The sequence below is a fragment of the Pygocentrus nattereri genome, chromosome 10 (assembly GCF_015220715.1).
Source record: "Pygocentrus nattereri isolate fPygNat1 chromosome 10, fPygNat1.pri, whole genome shotgun sequence".
Lineage (NCBI taxonomy): Eukaryota > Metazoa > Chordata > Actinopteri > Characiformes > Serrasalmidae > Pygocentrus > Pygocentrus nattereri.
In genome coordinates, this window is record NC_051220.1 from 18,446,684 (window position 1) to 18,461,922 (window position 15,239).

At 37.6% G+C, this 15,239-nt stretch overlaps 1 protein-coding gene across 3 annotated transcripts in view; it reads left to right on the top strand.

Moving 5' to 3' along the window:
• LOC108430618 (serine/threonine-protein kinase PAK 6) overlaps positions 1-15,239 on the top strand; it is a 40,336-nt gene that overhangs the window by 16,866 nt on the left and 8,231 nt on the right. For 2 of the 3 annotated variants that reach the window (XM_037542054.1, XM_037542053.1), the window contains 2 exons: positions 6,843-7,069; positions 10,477-11,142. In XM_037542054.1, coding sequence (XP_037397951.1) covers positions 6,866-7,069; positions 10,477-11,142 — 870 coding nt within the window. In that variant the 5' untranslated portion in view covers positions 6,843-6,865. Of the gene's footprint in view, positions 1-6,842; positions 7,070-10,476; positions 11,143-15,239 lie in introns of those variants that run through there. The other variant, XM_037542055.1, reaches the window with a different exon arrangement.

Consider the following 15,239-nt stretch of genomic DNA (forward strand, 5'->3'; position numbering starts at 1 on the left):
TCTAATTAACATATGACCAGGACTCTGAATATATAAGCAGCCGGTCAGACCAATGTTCTTCTTTTGGGTCTCGTCTAGAAAACTACAAAGATATTAAGGAGATCCATTTTTTTATCTTTTCTGTAGGAAAATGATTTCTATTCTTCTGTTTCAGGTTCAAACTGGGACTCATAATGTACAGTAAGACAAATTAATGACGAAGTTGAAAACAATGAGTTACTATTTGTCAAGAAAGTATGTGATAACTTTAACACATAAATTGTTTTGAGAAAATAAGAGATTATTTTGAAGTTGAAGTACATCAGAAGTTGAAGAAAGTAAAAAAACTGTCAAATCATTATTTAGGCAAAACCTGCTCTTGCATATTGTTGCAAAATCTACCCAAAGTATGGGAATGAATGGGATTTTGGAAAAAGCGCTGCTATCAAATGCCCTGTTGTTAACAAAATTATTCCAAACTTGCTATCTTTTGTTTCATATATATTTTTTCATCTGAATGTCATTGGATCCTCTGAATTACAAAGTCACTGAGGAGTTTTATGTTTATCTTAACATAATTTATATTACATGCAAGCTAAAACTGCTGCACACTGAATTGACATCATACAACTAACAACCTTTGTAAAATACCCCACACAGACCAGCAAGCTTTGTCAAGTGTGGTAGCTAAGTTGTTTTGGCAGTAATAAAGTACATTATGAGTAGCTGGTGTTAATGTTTAATAGTAGATTTACTTTCATATAATGTCATTCCAATGCACAATAGCTTACTAGCATAGATGTAGGAATGTTCTTATTTCGGCTCCATAATGAGCTCATAATTCAGAGACATTCTGTGGAAAAATATACAAACCCAACTAGCAAATTCTTTTTTGACCTGTGTCGATTACAACATACTTCAAAAAAGTTGTGACAATGGCATATTTACTAGGTGATCATCATCTTTCATTTTAACAAATTTTAGTGAGGACACCAATTGTTGTAGTTGTGAAAGAATTTTTTTTCCCATTCTTGTTTTTTGTAACACTTCAGTTGCTCAGTGGTCTACAGTATATTGCCATATATTGCGCTTTCCAATGGGACTCAGGTCTGGACTGCAGGCACGCCAGGGTAGCACCTGCACTCTCTTACTATGAGCCATGATGTTGTAACGTGTAGAATGTGGCTTCTCACTGTCTTGCTGATGAACTAAGCCCAGAGAAGTGAACAGCATTTCTGGAAGTTGTTGATATATGACATCTGAGCCTATGTGTTTATATTCATGACATGAGCATGTTGGTTTTTAATCCCTTAAATAACCAGGGACTGCTGGCACATCCAAAGTTTTATATTTGTATAGAATTGTGTAATAGAGAATAGCTCTACCAGTTTGCATTGAAGTCCCAGTAGTTACTGAATAATAAGCCTTAGTATGTCATAAGCCTGAGAATTTAAGAGGTTAATGCAGTGCTGTCTGAGAATTAGAAGTTCACGGGTGGTAAAAGCCCTAAATTCCTTGCAATTGTGCGTTGAAAAACATTGTTCTTAAACAATTTTGTTGGACAATTACCTCACACAGTTTTTCGCGAAGTAGTGACTGAACCTTTTGTGAATCATTTTACACCCAATCATAATGGCATCACCTGTTACCTGTTTTACTGTCGAACGTTTTTGATCTACAAACTTCCCAGTCTTTCAGTGATCCTGTCCTAATTATTTTGGAATGGCCACACCCTTTAAGCTTCTCACACCACAGTATATTTATAAAAATCAATAAAGCTGGGATAGTAAAATTTGTTATACATGTTCTTTGTGCTGTTTTCAATCCAACACCTCTTTCTGTTTATAAGGCATTTCACCTACTGTGAAAAGTTTCAGGTGCCTACATTTTTTGCATATCACAGGGTGCGAAAGCAATGTTTTTTTAGACTGTAAGTGCTAATATGGACTTGACGTCAACTACAGAATGACATAAGACTTCAAATATGTATGAGGCAAAAGCGCAAGTTGGTAAGTTAGTAAATCTGCCCCTAATGTTTACTATTTCCATCTGTCTCCATCTGTCTATTATACAAAGAAAAAAAAACACTTCTCTAATTACTGGCTAGTATTTTAAGTTCTCAAAGTGCTATATATGGTATTTGTACCATTTATAATGCTAGGACAGTGTGACTTTGTATTCAGTGTGTTAGACAGAGCACAAAAAATATTGTCTTGTCACCCTTTATCAAGTAAGTGTACTCTCTGTTCTCTACTGAAGGAGATCTATAGCAGCAAAAAGCGTTTTCATGTTTTAGAAAGGGAAAAAATGTCTGTCTTAACAGAGGCCTGCTTCAGTTCTTTCTCACTTTCACTCTCTCTCTCTCTCTCTCTCTCTCTCTCTCTCTCTCTCTCCATCCCACCCAGCCCCCCACCTCCTCCAAGAGAGTAACCTCACGCCATAGTGTCCCTGTCAGATGCAATTAAAATTTCCCCCTGCTCCACACAGAGCGCAATGCTTACTCAACACTTAACATATTAGTTCCTGATTGAATTACACTTGCTCTTGTATGCTTGTATGACAGAATGAAGGAGGGACATATATGTATCAGTCCTTGGCTGCTGATCAGAAGCTGGGTTTTGCCTTGTTTTGTGACATTAGGGTCTGGGTCTGGCTAGCAGAAGCTGGTTCTTTGACCCACCCAAGGGCAACCTTCATGCAGAGTATGACCAGAGTATGAGTCATCACTGCACGCAACATAACTAGCAGGGCTGACCCCTGATCTTCTCTGTAGTGGTGGTGTGCATAGCCATGATCATTTGTTTACTCACCAGCCTGGTTCATTATCTCAGAGTGGTTAATACAGTCTAGACTCTAACTTAGAGCTACTAGCATCAGTTAGTATGAGACAGGGTTTTGTCATGTAGCTGACACTACATGTCACTAGCACTAGCAGGATTGTAGGCAAAATGTGCTACCAGATATCCTTGGGGCAGATATCCTAGCCTCTCTTTAAAGGGCTCATATATCAAGGAAAACAGAATTTTCATCACTTTTTGACACAAAACATTTTTGATGTAATATGTAAGCACTGTTACACAAGTTTTAAAACATAGTCATATACAAAAGTGTGGTCAAATTATTGCCTTTTATCAATTTCTAGGTAACATTAAGTGCACATCCCCTACAGAGAGTACAGTTATGCATGTTTTAATACATAAATACTGTTTATGTAACATGGCAGAATAATTCAGACTCTCACTGTGAAAAAAAGAGAGTGAGGCTTTAATGATTGAGTCGTAATCCAAAATCGTGGTCAAAAAACAGGCAAAGGTCAAATCCAGTAAAGACAAGAAACCCAAAAAGACAAACATAACCAGGTGAACAAAGTCCAAAGGTCATATGGCAAAAAAAGGCAGAAGTCAAAATAGCAAACGGAGTCAAAAACTGGAAAAATCACAATAACCAGAAGAAAGACCACTCAGAAACTCTTGAACAAGAAGCAACACCTCACATCAAACTGGACTAAAAGCCTGGGCTTTATACTAAACTAATTATCATAGAGCAGGTGTAACCAGTTAGGACTCAGGTGACGGAGAACAGTAATTGGAGCAAGATGGAGGACTGAGAATCATGTGATCCCCCTGAAGATTCTGGGAAATGGAGTCTCTAGAGACCTCTGAGCCTAAGGGATGTGTGACAGTTTATTTGCTGAATTTAACATATTGGGGGAAAAAGTAAGCATATTTTAGTATGAAAAATGGCATGTAAAAAATTGTTAGAACATCTTAAAATGTAACCTTTATGTAGGACTATTTGTAGGAATTTAGTAATTACAAGTTCAGTTCTTGTTAGTAATATTTCAAGCCTTTTTAATAATTTAGAATTAGTAGAATTGCAGTGATAAATTTTACTGACCTAAATTTTTCTACATTCTCCTACAATAGCAGTTAGGTTTAGAGTCATGCTGCTCTGTCCAAAGAGATCAAAATGTGTCATTTGAATATATTAATTAATCAGCTGAGTGTATACGTGATTTGACGCATGTTAAGCCAAATGTCAGGAAATGTTTGGAAACACTGTAAAATATCAATTAATCCAAATTGGCATGTCACCAGGAAAATTACCACCAGAGTGATTCAGGTATTATTTTTTTTGGGAGTGTGTTATGAATCGCTACTGCCATATTTAAATGAAGTAAACACACTGCCATGCCTCACATCACATAAAAGATGTGCCACTTTTTATATTGTATGTTTTTTCCAATATGTTAAAGTCAAATAAATAGAAATTCATAGAAATATATAAATAAAAATGTATATACCCTACCATACTATACCCTACAATCTCTGTACCATAGACCTTAGGCCTATGTTATATAAGCTGCAAAAAACAGTCTATTGTAATTTTATTTAATTGTGATGTCACAAAAATCAGCACATTTACATACATTTGCGTGTACAGTTTTCAGAAGTTTATCTCTAATCTTTAAGGTGTATTTGGGCATGGACTATTTGGCACAATAAAGCCAATCAGAACAGCGCTCCTTTAATAATGTCAGTCTGAAGGGCACAGTAGCAAAACCAGTGTGAGAATAGTAATGTAGAAATTAAGTATGACTGCTTTTGTTACATGAAGCCACACAAACACACAAGTAAAAATGCAAGACATTTGTCCTTTAAAGCCATTGGATACTGCATTTTATTACCATCACTAAATCCAGACTTGTTGTGAATTTGAGGCTTGCCTAGAAACTGAGATATCCTTGACAAATCTTCTGTACATTAAAAAAGCAACAAAATGAAAATACACATAGAGAAAGGTCACTGAATGTCCTTAGCTTTCACAAAGTACAGAGGAAAAATAAATGACCTTGTTGGCCTGAACGGTCAGTTTCCTTGGAAATCAGAGAAAGAAAGGCTCATCCGCAATTGCTAGCCACTGTTCAGGGTGAAGGAAGGTTGCCTCCTTTGTGATTCTTTTCATCCTGCTAATGCACTCTTAACCCTGAGGCAGCAGCCACGGGCCCTTTGTGTACTCTCCGTCAGTCACTTAAAGGGCAGACGCAGTGAGTAAGCCTTAATTGAGCAGCTATCCTTCATTTCACATGTGAACACAAATGTGTCTGACTCCCTGCCAATAGCAGCATTCTCGAGCATGAAAAAAAAACAACACAACAACAGCAAGGCTAGACAAAGGAGGATATGCATTTCAGACAGAAATGGCATTTTCAACATGAAGAAAGCCTCTAGCGCAGAGCGCTTACATTTCTTTACAGCCAGGAGAAATGTCTGTATTGGATTTTCTGTCCCAAGAACAAAGAGACTTAGGGCTTGACATCCATTTTATTGTGTGCAGTGAATTGTATATTGGCTAGATGTGGCTCAATTGTGACACAGCCGAATGTGACAGAGTATCCTGAAGGCCTAAGCCATGGTAAGAAATTCACTGGTTTTTAGAAGAGCAAAGGGCTGACTTTGCAATGTGCAGTACAATTAAAAACATCTGCATTCCTGGAAAGCATCACATTTATAGAAAGATGGCAAGGTCCAGTTTGACACATTTTGAAGCTGAAACAATGATTCTTGACTTTTCAGTTGCTCAGCATGATGAATGCTGCTAAAAGAAGAGAAACCGTCTCAGATCTAGTCAGTAATGCTACATTCACATTACCAGGTTGAAGTGGCCCTAATGTGACTCAGATCTGATATTTTCAGAGCTGTATGGAAACAAATCTGATCTTTTCAAATTCAACCTGAGCCACTTTCATATGTGGTCCTAGATCAGATATGCATCCGATTTGTGGCCGTGTGAATCAGTCAGTCTCGCTCTGATAATGAACAGCTGAGAACTGATCAGAGTTAATTATCTTCATTCTCGTTCTGCTCATTAGTTTGTGTGCTGATAATGCACGTGATTCATTTATGTTACATTACTGAGTAGGATGTGCGCATGTGGGTCGTTTCAAGACGCTGGTTCGTTCACATTAATGACAGATTTGAATCACTTACCTGAATGAGTGTAAACCATCGTGTCAGAGAGATCTGATTTGAGTAAAATATCAGATTTGAGCAATGAGGTTTGTAGTCTGAACATAGCCAGCAAGTACAGTATTTCTCATTCTGAGATTGTTGTAAGAATGCAATAAGACAATTCAATTTATTTATTTATTTATTTTACTTAATTTTAGCTAGTGAAATTATGTTATTCTCAGTGTTTCCCAGACATGGGCTATATTTGGATGACCCCCTCCACCCCATATTGTCCCACTTCCCAAATATTTTAAATGGTATAATTTTTATTCTGTATTTTCATGTACTTAACTTTTTTATTCCAAACCATACACACTTTATTTGAATTCTGAATTAAATTAAAAAAAAGTACTGAGATATCTGTTTATAAGAATACCACCCCCTCTTTATCCTACCCCTATTCCCCTACTCACCCTGTCCCGCTATTACCCCCACCCTCCCACCCAGGTTAATTTCAGACCTGTGAAAAACACTGGTATCGGCAGATAATTTACCTCATTTCAAGATATACTTCAAATAAGTGTACATCACTAGATAAAATTACTTAAGAGAAGTTAAAAGAAACAAGTGAATAACCTTACAAGCTAATACAAAAAAATAATAAAATGAGAAATATTACATATATTGACTACATTATTTTCTCCAGTGAAAAGAAAAGCACTCATATTCTGGATAACCATTGTGTACTATTGACAATGATGCAAATGTACTTGTGAAGATAACGGCTTCAAAAAGTACTGTATTTTAACAAAACTGCCATAAGTTGCAAACTTGTAGCAGTGTAAACTGCCTTCTTGATGAGCAGCCTAAGAAGTTTGAGCTTTTTTAAAATAAGCTTTCCTTTTTGAACAGGTTTGTCAGTATAGGACCAGACAATGTTCCGCAAAAAGAAAAAGAAGAGGCCAGAAATTTCTGCACCAAAGAACTTTGAGCACCGAGTCCATACCTCTTTCGACGCAAAGCGTGGAGTGTTTGTGGGGCTACCAACACAATGGCAGAGTCTTATAGAAAACCTCAGAAGACCCAAACCCATGGTGGACCCCTCCAGAATAACGCCGGTGGAACTGAAACCAAAGAAGGTAGGAATTCTACAGATGAAAAATATGTCAGGTGTGAACAAAAACAGAGAACAATGATTCCTTTAATTTAGTTTAAATGTGAAAAAAGATCTTGCTTTTTCCAGAAAGAGTTTGATGTACATGTGAAAACATTTAAATTGTAAATGTTTCAAAACACACACCCAACCAGCTGTACAATCTATGAATGCATAACAAAGGTGCACAAAAAAATCCCAAAACATTTTGAATTTGTGATGATTTGGAATTTCTTTTCATGAATAATTTTTGTTCATCTTTTTTGCACAATAACAGCTTACACAGTGCAAATTTAAAACTCTTTACATATGTTTTTTTTTAATTATTTAGAAGTATTTTGCCACACTAGAAAGTTACTAAATAATAAACTATATACTATAGGGATCTACTTAGAGAGCTTTTTTATCAAGTTATCAACCTTGAGATGTGTTTGTCACTTTTGAATTACAAAGTATTATTAATATTAATTGTATTATAATTTAAATACTGATGTCATCATTTTGGAATCATATATTGGTCTGTTCATCATTCTGGACACATCTAAAATGTGAAGATGCAAGCAAAGAGTTAGGCCCAATCCCATTTGTAGGATGTAGGATGTATAGTTTATGTAGTTACAAGGGGTAGTGGTTGAAATCTTCCCCTATGAAATAGGACAACCCTCAAATAAATAAGAATATTACTTCATTATCAGGCTGTTTGAGGTGCTCTGTAGGTGACCCAGTGAAAGCAGAGGAGGGTAAAGCAGATCATATACTTTCAAAGAGGGGATATTATCACCCACCACTAATGCTTTGTGATTTGAAGCTAAAAGCAGCTATTCATCAGCTTCTTGTTCACATTTTCCCATTGGATCTTAAATGGAGTAGCAGTTACATTCTGTCACTTCAGGAAGAACTTCTGAACTGTTTAAGGTGGAATGGGAAATTTAGCTAGCTAGCTACAGAGACATTAGCATTCTATTAGTGATTTCTTTTATGCCTGTTATAAATAAAAGGACCATGATACATTGAAATGACATTAAACTAAGGTAATACGATAGTCAATGTAATTTTTTTTAACTGAGAAAATACTTAAATTTGTGGGGTTTTTGGTCGCTTGCCCAGCCATCTTGCCAGTTTTTCTTTTTTTTCTTATAATTGTCTGTTTGGAATTTGTCTCTCAAAAAAGTGAGCCATGTAGCCCTAACACTTTGCCCTACCCCTTTATCTCAATAAAAATTGGGACACCTTACCCCAAGACGTGATCACACTAAGGGCTAAGGGCCAAGTGGTTTTGAGATCGGGCCATATATATATACATATATATATATATATATATATATATATATATATATATATATATATATATATATATATATATATATATATATATGAATCATTTGCTACATTTATCTGCTATTACACTTCTTTTACATTATTAAAAACACTGTTTACAATCTTTTGAATGGTAATATATGACTAACCACTCAGTCTACAGCAGTTTCCCTGTTCACATAGCAAGTGATCCTACAGACAGTATTGGAGTAATTGGAGCAGAACATGTGGGGTGGTGTTTCGCAATGGTGCTGTTAAATATGGTGCTGTTCTTGGCTGTCAGGAAGCAAATGATCCAGGCAGTAGCTGAAGAGCTGAAAATGTGATGTTGGTTTATAAAACTGTGTCATAGTTCTGGACTTTAGGTCAGAACATTAAATTCAAGCATAGATTTCAGCTCAGCCTTTGAGCCTCCTTCTACATACTGTAAGCTCCATTCTTCAAAGCTGCGACAGCATTTCTTTCCCCCAAGAGAACCTCTTGGATCAGGTAATAGCGATGAGAACACAAGCTTTCTTACCCTACTGTCATATTGCCTTCTTATCTATCATGGGTCTCAGCTAACAAGCCAGCTATGTACATCAACTCAAGGATGGGAATCCTTGGAGGGCACCAAGATTTATTACTCCACGCTGGCAATTAATAACGATCCACGCTGCCTAGTCACCAGTGTCAGACTCAGGGATAAAAACTGCACCTCCAAGCAAAGGGAAGGATTCAGAGGAGTAGAACTTAACCAGCCTGGCTTTCTCCATGATTGTAGTGCAATGATGCCTTGCAATGATGCCATAGACATGTGTCTATGGTCAAAACTATGAGACTAAAAGCTTTGACTTAAATATTTTTAGGTTTCTTTAGGCCAGGGGTCTCAAACTCAGACTACACAGCGGCCAGTAGGTAAAGTGCAATAGGTACAGTAATTTATTGCTTTTCTGAGTGGTCTCACACAAAAACTGTTTGCAAGCATTTTACGCTACTACCTTGTTGAATGGTTTTAGATGTGGTCCTATGGCTGGCATATTCTTTTCATTCCCCCACACTTATGCCCCCTCCCTGCACCCCCAAAAGACAGTGGCCTCGCTGAAATCAAGCATTCAAGATTGAGTAAGGGGGACTGGGCTTTTGTCTGATAGGTTAACCAAGTCTGTGCTCCTGAGCCACACTGGTGCTGTGCGTCACTGCTTCTTTCAGGGCACGTTTATACCTCCCTTCAAGGACAGAGTGACTGATTCACATGACAGTTGACAGAAAATGTCCTTTGTGGCCAAAAACCCTTGCCAACTTGCTTAGAAATAGAGATTGGCATGAAGCTAGCACTGGAAGAAAGCTTTATAGCTTTATCTGAATCTAATACAGTACAGGAGGAACTGACTTCTGTTTTCTTGCTGTTGTTAACAAAAAAAATCTAAGCATAAATGTTAACATTAGAAAAGGACTATACTTCACACTTTTGTCACATTTTGTCATTAAAATCAATAATAAGCACCTAGTTATGAGAATTCTGTTCTGAATTTGTACATACTTTTTCAGACAGGCAGCATCATGCTTTTTTTAGACAGTGATAGAAACACAGTAACTTATAGAAAGCTCCATATGCTCTTCCAATTCACTTCCCAGTGTGGACATGAATGTGCCCCAGTAACTCTGGCGGCAGACTTTAATGGCTTAAAGAAGGCAAAGCCCACAGCATCTTCGGAAAGGCAGTGTTAATATGTTAAGCTTTTGAAAACAAACAAACAAAAAAGCCCTTAATTCATGAGCAATAAAAACCCCAGGGTTTATTCTTTAGAAATTATATGAAAAGGATGGAATATGATTGTGTTTCTATTAAGTTATGAGTAGAAGCCTGGAACAGCCAGCAAGTCCAGGACATTTAAGGGGTTAAATACGTTTTGAAAAGCAAGTTGTCTCCAAACTTTTGTCAGGCAGCATACATTTGTGAAAGAATCTTTTGTACACTGTACCCCAGAATAGCCTTGCTTTAAACAAGTGTGATTTCAAGCTCATTCCCAGGTGAATTTGCACTGCTCAGCTCACATTAATCAAAATGCATCTCACTTTTTCTCTCTTTCTCAGACAATCGTGCGGGGCAGCTTCGTGGGCCATGGAGACTACATCTCAGCCATGCTGTCGGATATGAGCCGCCTGTCGGTGACTAGCTCCAACTCGCTGCGCAAGAGCAGCCCTTCGACCCGCAAGAGGGCACAATCATTGGGTCGTCTGGGGGAGGTGATCGAGGGCGATACCTACCAGTATGAGGACCTGGAGCAGGGTGACCCTGAGGCTGATGCCCAGGCCAAGTGGAGGGACCAGTCGCGGAATGTCCACAGCGAGAGTGGGACGCCATACATGGGCATGAAGAAGAGCATCACCCTACAACCTAATGGTGTGTTGCCCAGGGCTAAGTCCACTTATGAGGTCAGCGTCAGCTCCCTGGAGGGTCGCCCAGTTCCACCTGCACTGCCGGCTCCTCCGCCTCCACCCATCCCTGTGCCCCCCCGGCCTGTGTACGTGGGCGGGGATTTGGGGAGCCCTAATGAGAGACTAATGATGAGGAGGGAGTTTCCCATAGTGCTCTCTCACAACCCTAGACCGATTTCCTGCTTCTACAGCCCCACTATGCCAATGCAACATGCCCAAGGAGAGAGTGGGGGGCTCCCGCCAGACCTGAGGACCACTGACAGGCTGCTGGTTCACGCACAGAACAGCCCCGGGAGACCATACTCTTCATATGATCTAAAGGTAAACTACTTTGTGTCACTCAACCCAGAGCACACCAACCAAATGTTCTCCAACAAACACCAACAAATCCAAATGTTTGGCTGGTATGCCACACCTGTTTGAGAATGTTGGGAGACTCTAGAATGTTCTCCTCTATGCATCTAGAATGTTACTCCTATAGGATAAAGCAAAGAGCTTACCTCTGTATGGAAAACACAAGTGTTGCTGCACTGGTACAACAGGATTTTGTACTAATCCTGAGATTTATTTACCCAAGATACTGGAATATACAAAGCTTCTTCTCTAGTTTGTGTTATTAGTTTTTGTCATATAATCATGAACATATTGCCACACATTACATGGCAAGATTTAATAAAGAAGCATTCATTTTATGAAGGTGTTTTCCTGTTGCGCGTTCATGAACAATACATTTTACAGGTACCATAGAGACAGGTGGAACTGTTTATAATAAGCACAGTTAACAGTTTAATGGTCTTTTTGTTGACTTTTAATTTTTTTGGTCACTTTAGAGCATTTCTTTTGGCTAATTAACTACCTTGCTTGCCAGTTAGCTTACCTTTATTGGCTTTTATGAAGCAACATTCTGCTCTGTTCTACGCACAGACACAAATGTCTACATTTAAAAAGAATTGTGTGGAAAAAGCTTCACTTTTTCTCTGCTGAGTGTAAAAATATGAGCAACAACAATAGTTGTGCGGTTGCTGGCATAATTGCTAATACCATTAGTTTTGTACAGCTGAAGTCACCTTGTGCCAAACTCTCTACAAAGTAATAATTCCAAAAATACATTCTGTTGGTCTTATTATTCATGTGATAATGCTTGGCAACTTCATTTGTATAAGTAAAGTATTTGTTAAGTTGTTTTAGGCTTCTGCTGTAAGTTTTACCAAAGACAGAGAATCCTTCAATGGGTTTAATACTTCTTATAGCAGCTCTACCTTCTTTTAAGCACTAGAAAACAGGGAAAATGTTAATACAATCGATTACATACTTGAGCATGTTTGATATTATGGTCTCAAACTAATATGTAATTGTAAATTGTGCCATCAATTAAGCTGCTTCTGTGCTGACTGGATGCAAGTTATCTACCTAGAAGTTGATGATTTGGTCTAATCACAAGGTTGTGGAATGCTTTCTACCAGTCAGATCATTCTAGAATGTTCTCATCCCATTCACAGTGTTCCAGAATTCCCAATTCAATGTATGTGCTTCTAGAATATTCTCTTCCCATTCACACCATTCTAGGATGTTCTCTTCCATTCACACTTTTCTAGAATGTTTTTATTCTTTCTCACTGTTTCTCTCTCCCTTCCCAAAGTTCTAGAATAGTAGTGATCTTCAGCCTCCCAAAGGGTCCACATTTTTCCATCTTCCTAATGTGTTGTGAGTTAGGTTGGAGCAAAAATGTGGACCATCTGGGCGAATCTATGGTTCAGGTTTTAGAATGTTCTCCACCAGTCAGACTGTACTTGGTTGTTCTTAATTGTTCTTTCTCAATTCATAATAGTTATAGCTCCAAACAAGCAATGAGGTATTGGCCAGCTTGTTATTTTGATTTTGGCTGATCTGTGTATATTATAATGTAAATTACATGAGGCAGGTAAATGCACTCATGTTGTGTCTGTATGCTGCTGGTACACCTGTACCGAAATGCTGTAGCATAATTAGGCATAAGACATTGCGCTAAACAGCCAGTTATATCTTGCTTTTGGTAAAGCACTTCATTTGGTTCATGTTATTTAAATAGCCTGATTTCTTTTTTTATATTTAAAATGCCAGTTTTGCCTGTTAAAGAGAAAATTATGGAGCAAAACTTAATAAAATGTTCTGGTACACTATACAGTGTGAGTGTTGAGTATTAAAAAAGAAAATCAGCCAATTTGGCTGATAAAAAAATCACAAAAAAAACAATAATAAATCACATCTGACAGTTTATTAAGCAAAGTAACTAATTTAATATCTAAAGAATATGTTTCCTAATACAAGAGGATTTATTAACTTTTAAAACAGCAAAGAGTAACAAAAAAGTACTCTGAACTTGTCTACTTAGGCATAAGCTACACTCAAAAAAGTACCAGGTTAGAGCGTTTCTCGTGGCATTGCACAGTTCTTAGTGTTTATGTGAAAGAAATTAAGGACAGAACCACCTCCAAAATGGTTCTCCAAGATTCTTTACTGAGTTTGAAGGATACTTTGAAGGATCATGTCAACATTGCAAGGATAACCATACTACATAAAGAAATTCGGGAAAATTTGACATGAAGCAGAAGGTTATGTGAGTGGCGTCTATAACCTCAGCATTAAAGGTTTGAATTTCTGCCAGCTGAAATGTCAGTTGTGAGGAAGAAACAAGCGGAGTGTCTTCGAAAAAAGGTCTAAAAATGTAGTCAAATAAAAAAAAAGGAGAAGAAATTGTATTCATATTCATGTGTTGCAGCTCCACGTTTAACTGTTTGCAGATCCTACAAAATGCAGATCACTTGCAAATGTACATTCAGCAAAAGAGGAACTGTACACATGAGTGTAATAGACATAAGCATAAGAGTTGGGAACAGCCAAGGTCAGATAGCTGATGCTACACCTTCCAGACAGGAGCCCGTTTTTACTTAAATGTGTTGTTAACGCTGCATATGTTTAAGTGGTTGTGCTCTATATGGCTTGAAATGAACAAGGGCTGCTGCAACACTGTTTTTACACTTTTTTGCACAGCAAGTCGTACCACAAGAAGCAGTCAAATATCGGAAACCTAGAGGTTCTAACATGATGAAATGGCATAAAAGATGAGATTTACATCTAGAGAAACAAAGCTGTGAAATGAAGCTTTAACAGGCCTAGGTTGAATTCATATTTACAAACTTCAATTTCAAAAACGTTGAGACACTACGCGAAATGCTAATGAAAATAGAAAGCAGTGAGTAGTGAATTCTGTTTTACCTGTATTAACTGTTATTATGTATTCATTTTTGATGTTTTCACATAGCGACAGACAACAGTCTTGCCTAGCTAGCAGCTAACTAAAAGATTGCGAAGATGAACATTGACAATTTGACAACTGGGCTTGTTTGCTTTTATAAACAATCAGCTGGTTTTCTGATACAGTTAATCTGCAACAGGAAACTGTGAAACAGCTTAAATGGTGCCTCAGTTACATTCTCACCTCGCCACAGGCACAATTTAAGGTGGAACAGCACAATTTGAACAATGTGGAGAGGCATTTTATAAGAAACTATTCCACTGCAGAAGTTTCCTACCGAAGATGCAATAGAAACAGCTATAGGTGAACTATAGCCTATATTATATAGTATATAGCATAGGACATTAGTACATACTGAGACATATTTACAGCCAAGGTGGTAAAATGGACATACAGTGTTGTGGCTCCCAAGGTGGTTTGATTTTTATTGTCAGGACAAAATGGCTCTTCTTAACATTTGGGTTGTTTTAGAGTTGAGCATGCTATGGGCACCAATACCCCCATACTATGACAGACGGATAGACAATTTGGATAGTCCTTTATTTCTTTGGACTGAAGAAGATGATGTCCACTAAAAGGTGACTTGTCAGACTACAATACATATTTGCACTGTGCATCAGACCATTTTAGATGAGCTTGAGCTCAGAGAAGTTGGTGGCGTTTCTGGACATTGCTGACGTGACTTTCACTGTGCACAGCACAGTATTAACTTAACTGAGCCCATGTGGTGATATCCATCACAGAAGTATACGGGATGTTTTTCAGTGCTGGAAAGTGCTTTTGGCATCATTTTCACAATCAGGATACATTTGCAAAAACAATGAAGTCAATAAGATTAAATAATATCAATCTTGTCTTTGTGCTGTTATTTGCATTTCACATATTTGTCCCGACTTTCGTGTAATTGAGGTATACATATATACATATGATAACCAGTTGCAAGTCATGTAGTGGATCATTTATATGCATTTAATTATGTTACAACACCTAAGAATTCATATACACATCCTGTACAAAACAACTTAAATATGCATTCAATGCATGAGAACAGCACTGTAACTTTGAAGTAATCTTTTAGATCTTCTATTTTACATCTTCAGTGTGAGCTGTAAGGTTTTAATTC